At 55.4% G+C, this 13,571-nt stretch overlaps 5 protein-coding genes across 5 annotated transcripts; 3 read left to right on the forward strand and 2 right to left on the reverse strand.

Annotated features, from left to right (window-relative positions):
• Window positions 1-232: 232 nt before the first annotated feature.
• PG998_002578 (uncharacterized protein) lies at window positions 233-2,050 on the forward strand (the record flags this gene model as incomplete). Its single annotated transcript, XM_066869396.1, has 3 exons — window positions 233-401; window positions 485-632; window positions 730-2,050. 3 exons carry the CDS (start codon window positions 233-235, stop codon window positions 2,048-2,050), a joined length of 1,638 nt encoding a protein of 545 aa, XP_066737811.1.
• A 332-nt stretch (window positions 2,051-2,382) lies between these two features.
• On the reverse strand, window positions 2,383-3,899 carry PG998_002579 (3-beta hydroxysteroid dehydrogenase/isomerase family; the record flags this gene model as incomplete). Its single annotated transcript, XM_066869397.1, has 2 exons — window positions 2,383-3,529; window positions 3,580-3,899. The coding sequence occupies 2 exons, from the start codon at window positions 3,897-3,899 to the stop codon at window positions 2,383-2,385; spliced, it is 1,467 nt and encodes a 488-aa protein (XP_066737812.1).
• Window positions 3,900-4,688: 789 nt separating this feature from the next.
• PG998_002580 (uncharacterized protein) lies at window positions 4,689-6,515 on the forward strand (the record flags this gene model as incomplete). Its single annotated transcript, XM_066869398.1, has 1 exon — window positions 4,689-6,515. The coding sequence occupies one exon, from the start codon at window positions 4,689-4,691 to the stop codon at window positions 6,513-6,515; it is 1,827 nt and encodes a 608-aa protein (XP_066737813.1).
• A 1,558-nt stretch (window positions 6,516-8,073) lies between these two features.
• PG998_002581 (uncharacterized protein) lies at window positions 8,074-10,092 on the forward strand (the record flags this gene model as incomplete). The annotated part of the gene is made up of 6 exons (XM_066869399.1): window positions 8,074-8,189; window positions 8,249-8,298; window positions 8,403-9,067; window positions 9,142-9,338; window positions 9,467-9,679; window positions 9,801-10,092. 6 exons carry the CDS (start codon window positions 8,074-8,076, stop codon window positions 10,090-10,092), a joined length of 1,533 nt encoding a protein of 510 aa, XP_066737814.1.
• Window positions 10,093-10,345: 253 nt separating this feature from the next.
• On the reverse strand, window positions 10,346-12,247 carry PG998_002582 (uncharacterized protein; the record flags this gene model as incomplete). Its single annotated transcript, XM_066869400.1, has 1 exon — window positions 10,346-12,247. One exon carries the CDS (start codon window positions 12,245-12,247, stop codon window positions 10,346-10,348), a length of 1,902 nt encoding a protein of 633 aa, XP_066737815.1.
• Window positions 12,248-13,571: the final 1,324 nt, after the last annotated feature.

Consider the following 13,571-nt stretch of genomic DNA (forward strand, 5'->3'; position numbering starts at 1 on the left):
GCGATGTGTGCGGTATCAATGGCTCCTCAGCCTCCCCCTCCCCTGTAATGACTTCTAATTATGCAACCCTTTTCAACTACGCGATCAGTCGCCAGGCAAAGAGCGCCGACTCATCTTTGCTAGAAACCTCCTTGATGTTTCCTCTCTTCCACGCGACCAGACACTTGCTCACGGTAGTAGAAACCTCTTACCCCTGACGATGCCCGGCATCGGTAGCCTGGTCAGGCCAACCATGAACATACGACCCGCAACCGTCGCATCGACCTCGGCGAGCGACATGTCCACGTCGCCGGGGCCGACGCCGGAGACGACACCACCACCGCTGCGGGTGCTGCTGGCTTCGGCTTCGGAATCTTTCGTCATGGGCGTAGACACGTGCGGTTTTACTTCGGGGAGCACATGTAAGAGAAGAACCCGTCCTAACTGTCCCCCATCGTCACAGTGTCCGCGAGTACCCGCTAACCCCGCCAACACGACAATACAGTAACATGCTCCGCGGGCTATTGCACGAATATAGGAGATCACCGCGGCTGCTGCACGGGTGCCCCGACGGCCTGCAGCTCGAGTATCTGGACAACGTGTCGGGGGTTTACCGAGGGCGTCGGGTACTGTGGTGCGCATACCCTGTGCTGGTAAGTTTGACCTGCCCCCAGGTGAATTTGGGACTGGGCATTCATGGCGCGGACACCAGATAGACTGACTGATCTATTTGTGCGCGACCTGTTGTAGTAGCGCAGCCGCATTACCGGCATGCGTAACATATTATTTCACCACGGACCGCAACCCGGGCGTCACTTTCACCAACGTCGGATGCGGCACGAGCGCCATGTACGGCCAGATGTACCCATTCCCTCCCGAGCTGATGCCGACGACCTCAGCCGACGACCACGCCTCCGCGACGGAGTTGGCGGTGAACCCCATCGACACGTCGGGAAGCAGCGCCGACAAGTCCCAGACAAGCCCCACGGGCGCCATCGTCGGCGCCATCGCCGGCGGCGTCCTGTTCCTCGCGCTGGCGCTCGCGGCGTTCTTCCTCCTGACGAAGCGACGGCGCCGACTGCAGGAGCAGCAGCAGATCACGAAAGAGCTCATCTCGGGCCCGACGGGCCACCACGCCCCCATCGCCCCCACCGCCGCGCCCGAGAAGAAGGGCAGCAGCCTGCGCACGCGGCTCCGCCTCTCCACGATCCCCGAGCAGCACAGCCCGCTGCCCAAGTCGCCGCTGCTCTCGCGCTACAAGTCGTCGCGGCGCAGCTACGGGCCCGACTGGCCGCTGGGGTCCGCGGACCCGCTCGAGTCGCACCCCGTGCTGCCCGGCATCGCCTCGGTCGCCACTCCCGACGACACCGCCGTGGACCTCGAGAAGCGGCTCAGCGAGCCTCGCGGAACCCCTGTCCCGCCGCAGCTGCAGATCCCGGCGATCCCGGCGACGCGCCTCTCGCCCGCGCCGCCCCCCAAGTCGCCTAGCAACGCCTCGCCGCGACAGCTGCAGGTCACGCCGAGCGCCTCTTCTGCGGACATCGGGCTGCTCCAGTCGCCCCGGCTCAGTTTCGCGCCGCCTGCATCGCCCATCGACGCGGCTTTCAACGCCGAGGTCGCCAGGCGCGTGAGCCTTATCGACGGTGCCGGGGCTGCTTCCGTCACCACTATCACGGGCAACAACAACAGCAACAGGAACAGCTCGAACCCGCGGCGAGAGAGCAAAAATATCCGAATCTCGACGAAGCCGCCGCCTAGAAACAGCGTTTACCAGCAGCGACAAGACCAATCGGTGTCGCCCCTCTCGAGGAGTCCCGAGCGGAGAGGCAGTGGCAGTGGCAGCAGCAGTACAGGTGTGGTGGCGGACCCGAAGCGACTCAGTCTCGTTTCGGAGCCGAGCATTCGCGACTCTCGATTCTACGGGGCGGCGGACGACCTGGTGAGCCCCGTCTCGCCCGAAGACGAGGAAGGGCTGGATGGGGAGCGCGGAGGTGGAGGAACGGATTCGGGGCAGGTGAGTCCTGCTACCATCAGTCCGATGGAGAGCAGGCGGGGAAGCTTGGACGAATGATGATGCTGTTTCAGGTTGATGCTATTATCAGCACACATTGGGGCGGTGTTGGGACTTGTACGATGAACGGGATGTTGTGTTACGCTTGGGAACCATGTACAAACAGAGACAGGCAAGGCGAACGATACCTGGGGTCGGCGTTCGGGGAGTCTTAATTGCGAACAAAACCAAACAAAAGCCAACGCGTACGTCCTTGGCAATTTGAGTTACTTTAATCAAGATTATTTCAACCAAGCTTACAAGATTCTATGAGAACGAATGCGTATCCTACATGACCAGGAGATCGAGGTGAGCAACCTAATTGATATGGTGCACCAAAAGGTACGCCCCTTTCAAGCCCCTACAGCAGCAGGCATGGCCGCCGCGTGCTGGACATCGTTCACCAAGGCGTTGACCTTGCCACCCAAACCTCCGTTGCTGGACTCCCTAGCCTCTCCCTCCCCCGTATGCTCCCGGTTCCAGTCGAGCACCTGCTGGCAAACCCCCTCCAGCGTCGTGTAGACGCCCCGGTACCCCAGCCCACCCTCGGCGACCGGCTTCTGCGCCGCCGCGTCGGTCGCCGGCGTGTGCGTCGCCACGGAGAAGGTGGCGGGCTGCAGCAGGGCGATCTGGCCGCGGGGCCGGACCCAGCCGAACAGGCCAGGGAGCTGGCGGGCCAGCGTGTCGCATAACTCGATGACGTAGGCCAGGAGCAGCATGGGCACGGGCTGCAGCATCTGGACCTCGGAGGGCGTGACGGCGAGGGTCATGCAGACGTTGTAGATGTCGCGGAACGCGGGCGGCGGGTTCGGGTCCGTGATGCAGAAGGGCCGGCCCGCGCAGCCGGGCATGTCGTTGCCCTGCTCGTCGCCGTGGTCGAGCAGCGCCGCCTCGAACAGGAGGTGGCCGATGGAGACGTGGGTCGCGTGCACGAGGTTCTGGATGATGTTGGGCGTCCAGCTGGGGCACGACGTGCCGGAGCGCAGGCACAGCCCCACGAGCTGGTCGCCGACGCTGCTGCCGTAGATGCCGTTGGCGGGGCGGATGGCGCCGGTGCGGAACGTGGGGGTGTTGGCGCCGCAGACGAGGCGCTCGGCGACGGCCTTGGCGTGCGCGTAGTTGCCAAAGTACTCGTCGTGCGGCCGCAGCGGCTGGTCGAAGTCGGCCTCGTCCAGCGCCTGAACGTAGTTCCGCGGCCACCGCTGCCAGGGCCACATCGAGAGGTACCCCACGGGCCGGATCCCCGTCGACGCCGACGACGTCGCGACCAAGACCGAGGCGCCCGCGCGCCGCGCCGCCTCCAGCACGTGGCGCGTCCCGCCGACGTTGACGCGCGCGACGCGGTCGTACGTGGCCTCGGCGCGCTCGTTGGGCACGATCATGGCCGCCGTGTGGAAGACGGTCAAGCCGCTCTTAGAGTCACCACGAGGCCACGGCTTGGCGAAGGCGGCGTCGACGGACGCGGCGTCGGTGATGTCGGCCTGGACGAAGTCGACGCGGCTCGCGGGGCCCGAGAGCATGTCCGGGCGGGCCGGGGCGCGGAAGTCGACGTTGCGGATGGACTCGGGGGCTGGCCGCGCTCCAGCAGGTGCAGGATGAGCTGGCCGCCGACGCCGCCCGAGCCGCCGACCACGACATAGCGGCGGCCCGGACGGGCGGGCGGCAGGTGCGCGGCCCAGCACAGGGGCTCCCGCTCGAGGCGCGCATACGTGGCGCGGATCTCCTGCTCGGTCCAGCGGTGCGGCGAGAGGGCCAGCACCTCGGGCGGCGTTGCGGTCAGGGCGCGGTTCAGCTTCCAGAGGTACAGCACGGCCAAGACGAGAACGACGGACGCCGCGGACGCCAGGAGGTGGGCTTTTAACCACTCCATTCTCGGGGCGTTTTTCAATTGTTCACCACCGACGTGCTGCTTGCGATGGAAGTGGGATTGGGACACAGCCTGTTTGGTTACGTTCCAGCGATGGTGCAGTCAATCTGTTTATCAGTTGGAGACCCTTTTGAACAGGTTACCACAACCCCTCCCCCTTTGCCAGTTGCATGTCGAACATGAGTTTTTAACACGATCCTCTCACGGACTAGAAGCGGTCGGACACGATGACGAACCTAGCGTCGGGCCACTGGTCATAGCACTTATGGAGCTCGCCGGCCACTAGCAAGATCGAGTATAGTCAGCACGACTCGCCCAATCTTACATCCGAAGAGCTTGCCTCTCTTTTCTTCTCTTGCGAAAAACAGACTTTGCTTACTGCTACTTACGCCGTATTGAGACTGGCTTAGCTAACCCAATCCAGATGCGCTCGTCACTTAAACCCTGGCCAGCCCCTATCCTATTACTCGGCGTAGCCCATGGAACAGCTTCTTGCATCAGTTTAACAAATAACAAGGTCACCCCTGGCTAGCCAATCAGGACACAGCCACTTGCTGAATAGGGAAACACAGGTTCTTTGATAATGGCACACAAGACACCTAACAAGGGCCTTGTTGCGTTACAGCCCGAGCGGTATATTCAAACCCTCTTTGTCCAAGCTGAGACAACATGACCACACGCATTACTATAAACAGTGATTTGCTACCAATCCAAGAGACCAGCATTGCTCAGCCAACCTTATTCACCGATTAACCAGCTTCATAACACCGAGCCATTGGTCGAGAAAGCAGGATGCAAAGCGAAGTTGAAGACCATTCCCCTGGGAAGGGTACGCCTGATCTGCCAGTACCAAAGCCATTGAGCTATGGCGTGGAAATTGAAGGCCTTGTCCACTATATCATCGAGGATGAGAAGGATCCCCTGGGCCACATTGAGGGTCTTCCGGAACCTATACGAGTACCTGATAGCTCAGATCCCGATATCGACGATGGCTTCATTATAGACTACGTTGGAGACCATTGTCGCGAGATGATGCTGAAAACATTGAAAGACCACAATTTTCCTGTTGAGGGAATGAAAATTACATGTGGGAAACCTAGGTCTACCGAGGACTATGTCGCCCATGAACGCATCAAAGACGCGAGTAATTGGGTCATAAAAACGGATAGTAGCGTACATGGGCCGGACAACACCGAATGCAAATTCATCGATTTTGAGCTCAACACTTCTGTCGAGTCCGATTCGCCCGAGTCGCTTAAGGTGCTACAATTCGCCCTAAACTGTCTTCTTCAAAGATATCGTCTACTGGTCAATGATAGTTGCGGCTTGCACGTCCACGTCGGCAACGAAGCCGCGATGTTCTCGCTGAACAACCTGAAACGCATCTCTGCCCTCTGTTGGTCGGCCGAGAATCTAGTCCATACAATACATCCAACATGGAGACAGCTGAACAACTTCTGCATACCGCTGCGGACAGCCTCCAAGCTAGGCAGAGGAGTTAAAAACCCCTTTTTAGCGCATAATGACAGCCACAACCCGCAAACCAGCCGCTACACTGGCGGAGATGTTCGGTTTGGAGAACGTGACACCCTGTGGAGAGAAACACACTCGCACGATGACACTGTTCGAAGCTACCTCAAGTCGAGAGAGTTGAAGAATGACTTCGCGCCTTGGCTGGACGACGAGGCACCCTTCGATATCCAGGAAAACTCGGCGAAGTATAAGGCCTTCGCAGATAGATTTGAGGGGCCAAAACAAGATAAGCCTCCCATCCCCTCCTATGCTTTCACGATCCCTGATGAGCTGTCAGGGTCTTCGCCGGTTTCTTCCGCCCCGAGTTCGCGGCCTGACAGTCCAGAGACTTCTCGCAACGGTGACCAGGAGTCCCTGGAGCCACAAGTCATGCTTACACAGCAGCAGCTCGCAAGCAGGGTCGCCCCTTTGCCAAAAGACCGGAATTTCAAGCCGTTGGCTACGAGGCGGTTCACCACCCGCCCTCGTTGTATGGGGTCCGAAGTCACCGATGAAGACACCGAGAAATGGCGCCAGATGCTCACCCATGGCGAAAACTACGTAGACATGACCATGCGGAAGCCCGCCCACCTTCTCGACGGCGTCGTCCGCCTCTTGGAAGCCGAGACCTCTTGTGAGATTGCGGCCTTGTTGGTAACGGATCGGTTGTATTCGAAAACCAACTACTACTTTGGCATGTATGACTGCGCCGTAGGGAATTTACTCGAACGGCATACCGTCGAATTCCGTCAAGCCGAGTCGAGCCTAGACCCGGCCTGGGTCACGACGTGGGTTAAGATCTGCATAGGAATGATCAAGTTTGCTATCAACGCCCCGGCCGACGTCTTCATGCAGGTCGTCACCAACTGCGACCTCGCGGAGAGAGACCGGGGCTCTTATGACGTCGTCGATCTGCTTGGCGACATGGGTTTATTTGCCGAAGCCAACGCTGTCGCTGAGAGGATGTGGCAGAACCGTGAGGAATGGTGCCTAGTTTATAACGACGATGAAGGAAACCCTGACGATGAAGGAGGAGGCTCCGATGAAGACCATCCTTCCAATCCGGGAAACAGCGGTGGCGGTGACGGTGGCGGTAGTGGGGGGTGATGGTTCTGACCCGGGTGATGACTCCGGCTCACCAGGTGGCAACAACCCTGAACCGGAAGACAACAATGATAACTCCGGTCCCGATAATAATAACACAAATGACACCGAGCCACGGGATCCCAAGCAGGAGAGTGAAAACCCCGAGGACGAGGAGCCCAGCCAAGAGAACCCCGAGACAGGCGTTGATCAGCCAGATGAAACCGAAACAGAGAAACCTGAACCGATTCCTGACCCAGCTTCTGCACCAGCTCCTGATCCGGCTCCTGACCCGGTTCAGGAAGGGAATACTGAAGGTGGTAAGCTAGGCGTACCCGAAACTGGTGAGCCTCCTGATGTCCCAGACCCTGGAAGCGAAGATAACAGTGACTCTAGTGAGAAAAGCATCGATGAGATTGACAAAATCGATGGTCTTCATGAGATCGACGGTGATTCTGACGATACCGCAAAGGCAAACGCCACCGCCTCCACCGACCCCCAAGAGCCATCCACTCCCACAGAGCCGCCAAGAATCCCATCGACAGTATTTCCCATTCAACCCCCGGTTCGCCCGGCGTCGGTGACAGGAGGCGATGTGGGATTTGGGCTCCATAAAAACCCAAGTTTCTTCCAGCCGAGGCCGAACAGTAGAGGCCCCAGCCAGCCAGATGAGGGCAAGCAAGGGGGAAATACCGGGGAAGAAGAGGGAACCCAACCCCCTAACAATGATGGAAGCGGTAAGGCGAACCCAACGGGAAATGTGCAAGGTGAGTTAGATTAGACGGGAAGATAGAGAACCACGGAATAGGTAAGTGACGCTTGAGTGTACGTGTACTTTCTTAAAGTGATTTACCCCGACTTGTGAGTATATAGTAAGTGTTAGAGTTTATCACGCAATGGTAGGCCGTAGACGGCCGGGGGAACGGAATATCCTCTTGTTGTCCGGCTAACTTGGGCGGCACCCTCGAAAGTGTTACTGAAACATCAATATTCGTTTGTTGGGTTCACTGTAAGCGGAAATGTCAAGACTTTCATCCACTGATCTCCCTCACCCAACCCACGTTCGTTACGTTCCAAGCCGGGAGGTGCCGGCGTTCATCCAATCCTCTGGTGACGCAACAAGCAGGCAATATCACAACATCGCGCCAATTTCCTGGGCTGCATTTCGGTCCGTTGTCCAGAGAGCCAACACAGGACACAGGGGTTCCAATAAAAAAGTCAAAGTGGTTGCCAAGTCGCCAAGACCCTCTCTCGGCTGTTCTGGCGGCATCGGCCAAGGGGCTATGAATTGCGTGCTTAAGTCGATGGGTCTCGCCCAGCGCCAGCCAAGGCTGTGGCCCAAAACAATATCAGGACATGGCGGTGCAACCTCATCAGCCCAGACCTCGTGTCTCATCCGGATAGCGGGTATTGAAGCAGAGAGTGAAGAGCGACAATACAGTATGTAGGTTATAGTTAAAAGTTTGATGTTCCCATGTTCCTGTCTTGTGTGTCTACTCCGGTTCGTGAAACATCGATAGAAGACTTTTTCTCCAGGCTACACAGCTCTTTGACATAATAAAGGCTTGCGAGGAAAGACAGGATGGTTGAACCCAAGTCAACCGAGATGGACACGCATTCTATCCCTGACGACGAGGATGAGCTCCCAAATCGAGTGGTGGACTGGTCCCCTGAGGAGGAGAAAAAGGCCAAACGAAAGTGAGTATATCGCCCTTGTGCGATGTCTTGAACTTGATAAACTTACCAGGTGTTTCCAGACTCGACTCACTTATCATGCCTATTCTCACTCTCGGGTTCTTTTGCTTGCGTAAGTCGGCTGATTACTGCTCTCCATTCCCAAACATGCCTCCAGTGTCACCCTATATGCAAAACTATACTCTTTCTAATATTTTCATATTACCCCTGAAACAGAACTCGATCGTGGCAACATGGCCAACGCCATAACCGACCGTTTCATGGAAGACGTGGGTATCGACCAGGACCAGTTCAACGTGGGCCAGCAGATGCTGTCCCTTGGCATCGTGCTGACAGAGATACCATCCAACATGATCCTGTACCGAGTGGGCCCGGGCCGGTGGCTCACGCTGCAGCTCTTCCTCTTCGGCCTGGTCAGCACGCTCCAGTCCTTCCAGCGGGGCTACGGCGCCTTCATCGCGACGCGGCTGCTGCTGGGCGTGACCGAGTCGGGCTTCATCCCGGGCGGGCTCTACACGCTGTCGACGTGGTACACGCGGTCCGAGACGGCCAAGCGCGTCATGGTCTTCTACTTCGGCAACCAGATCGGCCAGGCCTCGGCCAAGCTGCTGGCCTACGGCATCCTGCACATGCGCGGCGTCGGCGGCCAGCCCGGCTGGTTCTGGCTGTTCGCGCTTATGGGCTCCTTCACCGTCCTCAGCGGCTTCGTCTTCGGCTTCTGTCTGCCCGACTCCTTCCAGAACCCCCACAGCACCTTCCTGCCCAAGGTCGCCTGGTTCACGCCGCGCGAGCTGCACATCCTCCAGACGAGGGTGTTACTTGACGACCCCATGAAGGGCAAGAAGAAGTCACGCATCGGGAAGGATGCCTTCAAGCGCGCGGTGAGTTCCTAAGGATAGATTTTAAACCCATGCTTTCTGGACATTTAAGTGTATGTGAGACTAACATTACGCAGTTCACTGACTGGAGATGCTGGGCCCATTTCCTTATCACTCTCTGCAACAACGGCCCACAGCGTGCCTTTGATACCTACGCCCCGTCCATCGTCACGAGTTTTGGCTTCGGAAATCTCGTCAGCAATGCCATGGCGGCTGTCGGTCTGTTTCTACAGGTTCCGGTATCCTTCGCCTTTAGTTGGGTTTCTGATCACTTGTAAGTCGATCTCTGAAGGCCTTCCTTCCCCTTTTCCATACAGGCACATGACTATTCTATCCGTTGCCCCTCTTTCTCCTTGATTGGATAGCCTGCTAACAAAGCGTCCTGGGACCTGCAATTTATAGTAATCTGCGAGGCGAAACAGTGATGCTTGGCTTCTTCTGCCACCTTCTTGGCTATGTCTTCAACCGGGCCTTCACCGATGTCAACCTCCGTGGCGTGCGTTACTTCGGCGTAGTTTGGACGCAGGTGTTCGGCACCTTTTCCCACCCCCTGAATATCGCATGGTTGTCTCTTGCTTGCAAAGACTCAGAGCAAAGGGCACTAGCAATGGCTGGGTAAGTGTGACCGAACCCTTTTTTGTGCTCTTTCTCTTCTTCTCTTTCCCCCGTCAGGATTCGAAAGGGGCGCAACCTGTCAAAATACAATTCGCTAACCCCAATATGCACCCAATGACAGTGTCATCATGGGTGCCAATATCGCGGGCATCTACGGCGCGCAGATATTCCGCAAAGACGACAGACCGCTGTACCGACGTGGCTTCAGCGTGGCCATCGCCGTACTCTGCGTCGGCTTCGTCATCGCCCTGGGTCGATGGCTTGACGACAAGCGGACGCAACGCCAAAGGAAAAAGGAAAAGCATCAACTAGAGGCCACTTCGACAAGTTCTGCAGACTCGAACACCGAGGTTGGGGCCAAAGAGGGCTCTCCAGTGGAGCTTAAGTCGAGTGCTATTGACCCCTTACAATAAGGTCTTCACTCCAGACAGGCTCGTTCGGCGGGCTATGTCGCCATACAGTAAGTAGCTTGACGCCCCAGCGGCTGTGACGAAGCAGCTGACAAGATTGTGGAGCACACTATGACTCTTGAGTTAAGGGTCAGTTGTGCATAAGTAGAATATTGTAGGAGCATCAGGTTTGGCAGAGTTCTTTGCGATCTTATATTTGACAAATACCATCATCTGCAGGTAACCGAGAGTCTTTCCACTTGACTTGTGCCTGCCTTTAGCCTAATATTAGATGAATATCTTCTAGATCGTGATTTTCCCAGCTCGTTTTCTCGACGTATCCAACACCTCTGCGGTACGCGATTCCATTAAGCCACTCAATCCAAAGAACGCCATATGACTCGTCATACTGTGGGTTCCAAACTATCCCGTGATAGCCTCTCTCCTGCTTAACCATTTTCTGTAGACAGATAGCGACAAGCTCTACAGTACGATTATTATCCAGATGAGTGGCCTGAAAGGCGGCCATATGCTCATCAGATGGTAGTTGGAGATATCCGCAGCACCCGTGGGTTTTTCCCACTACAGATACTTGAGCTGTGAAAGTGTCCCAGACACTTTCGGGTTCCGAAAGCTTCTCGGCATTAAACCACCCACGTTTTGTGTCGCAAGATATAAAGGGGTGTTGAGGTGGTATCTTCGATTTCGAATCTTCACTGATGTCTTGTGTGGCGAATGGGCGCCAAAATAGTCTCTCAGGCAGACTCGGGTGCTTGTATACATAATCTCCAAGCACATAGAACGGTTTGCGTTCATAGTCTGGACGGATATGCTTCGATTTATCGAATTGTTCCTTTACCCATCCCTTTGCGAGCAAGCCTTCCATAAACTTTCCATCATGGTCCAAGAAGGTGGAATGAATTGTATGCTTTATGCTTGAAGTGGGCGTCTCCTGGCTGTACCATTGTGTGATGCATTCCGTGATGAATAGATTCAATGGCCCATCTAACTCTTCGCCGTACTCTGTGTGGGCGAAAATGGGCCCCTTCCAACCTAGCCACGACCAAGACGGTAATTGGGATCCCTGGAGAATTGCATGGTCCTTTCCTGAATGAATACGTCTTTGAAGTGGCAGAGCGTTCGCTGCACTCCACATCAATGCGGAATCGAAACATGTTTCTGCAAGACCATAGATAAAGCCGCCCTCGAAGGAGCGGCTTATTATCGAAAGCAAGCCGCTTATACCAGCTAAGGCGTCTTCTGGAAAGCTGAGATTCCTCTCGTTGTACTCCATAGTAAGTTCAATGAGTTCATCAAAATCAGGCTTTCCTAAGAGCATTTGAGGAAACCTCTTCATTCTGGTGTTATTATGGGAGACGTAGTCAACACCATACATATCCTCGTGGCACGTTGTAGATGAGCAGCTCCAATGAAACTGGTTGTTGCCAATGATAAGTCGTCTTTTAGAGAGCAAATACTCTTGGAACGTCCAGGCCCGAGCGAAATAGGGACTGCAACCATTATCATGAAAGAGTCGAGGAACCCGTCTGATGACTACCTGGTTGCTTTTCCCTAGTGGGAATTTCAGTACTGAAAGCTCCCGAGGATCGGATGTTCCCTTCAACCCTGGTATCCCATGGTCGGCATCTCCATCGATAGAAACTATGGTAAGTTTGGCGGAGGAATAAATGGCACCCATTAGTTGCAGCTGTGCTCTCGTCTGTTCCCCGTTGTCTTGGACGATGCATAAAGCATCAGCCCATAGATATCGTTCCCCCATAATGCGGGCTAGCCCGATAGCGTGTTTTAGTGTTGGCGAGACACGATCGGCGAACTGAGGTTTCAGCAAAGCTCCTGGCTCTTGAAGTTCGCCTAGAATGCTAAGCTCACTTTGCAGGCATGCCGTATTGCCCCATCTATAGCTCAGTGCGACATAGCCATAGTTTTGGACGCCATCCCCAGCAATTATGCAGTTGTTGGTGACATCGATGAGCCAGGCTGGCGAGGTCTCGGCAAGCTTGAGAGGATTTTCGCAGAGGTGTTGGTGCTCTGTGAGGCATTCACACATCCATTCTTTGAGCAGATCTGTATCAACCCAATTTGGATCCAGGATACGTCCGAGCCCAGGCGTTCGTGGTATGGGCGACGCATCGACCAAGAGTAACGGATTGTCTAACATCTTGCTCCAAAGGCTGTCATGGAGCACTCCTGGTGTCGAGACGGTGGGCCCCAAGGAAATGTAATCGCGTGCGCGATAGTTGTGAATTGATAGTTTGGTATGTGGAAGTGGTGTCCCAGAAATGGCAAATTGCGACACAATAAACTGTAACAAAGAGTCATGACCTAGACAAGGATTTTTGAGAATGTCGTCCACTTCTCCGAGATCGGTAGTAGAAAGATAGTCGTGGACATCGTCGTGGCTAAGCGCTGCCCTGATGCCCAGACAAACACTGCATTCCAGTTCAGAGCTAGATAGCTCGGACTGAGCTGGGGGCTGTGGATTTCCATTTCAATCTTGAGCGTGCCAAAAAAGTAAGAAAATAAAACCAATACTAAGAAGTTGTATCGAATAATACAAAAGGGTAGAATCGAAGCGCGGAGGTTGACTCAAGTCGCTGTTCGGACTTGTTGTGAAAATGACCTGGTGCGGAGGCTGCAAAAGCACAAGAACTTTTGAGAAGCAAGGTGATCAACTCGTACGGGGAACCTCCTTGCTGCGCTGGCCGTCACGGTCTCTGGAAAGCGAAGGCTCTCGCGATTCTTATGTGATGGACAAGTACCCGAATGGAACTTGCAGGTGGAATTGTGCTGGACCTAGGTCGGGGAGTAGGATTACTACAGAGCCATTTCAATTATTGGAAGAAATAATAGCAGAAAGAGGGGTAAAACAAATACGAGGCGAGAAGGGGACGGATTGAACGCTGCAGACCACAGCTATCAGCCCCTATGAGGTCCCAAAGGAGAGGTGGTGCCAAAAAGGGCAACCCGCCTATTGCCTATTGTTTACCATCTGTAAGCAGTCGTTGATTGAGGTTTTGTGGAACTGGCTGGGCTTGGCATTAGGTAGTGTTGTTCAGTGGCAAGATATTCTCGATAGGACTACAGTCGCACTTTCGTCAATTGCCGTCTTCGTCGTAGAACGCCGAATAAGTTTCAATCAAGAGTCGAGAGGATTCCCTTGGCCACGAGGATGAGCGAAGCGGATGCGTTGCAGTAGTCAATGAGACGTAGCGAAGTGTCAGGAAGACTATTAGGACGGCGGCGAGGAAGATGTTGCATAATTTATATCAAACCGTTGGTTGGGTTGAATTCTTCAGTGATGATGCTTGAGCTTGCGGACGACTTTCTTGCAGTAGCACCTCACGTGCAGCTTGAGGTAATGCATCTCAATCTCGAAGTGGCCGGCTCTCTGGAGTTTTGGCAGATCCGAAACGGAGACGTAGCGGTCGAGCTTGCATCCCTCCTCGCAAGGGCGTGCCATCGTGGAGGTCGAATAATGGAAG

The sequence above is a fragment of the Apiospora kogelbergensis genome (assembly GCF_038363985.1).
Source record: "Apiospora kogelbergensis strain CBS 113332 chromosome Unknown utg000001l_segment0_segment0, whole genome shotgun sequence".
In the NCBI taxonomy this organism is placed as follows: Eukaryota; Fungi; Ascomycota; class Sordariomycetes; order Amphisphaeriales; family Apiosporaceae; genus Apiospora; species Apiospora kogelbergensis.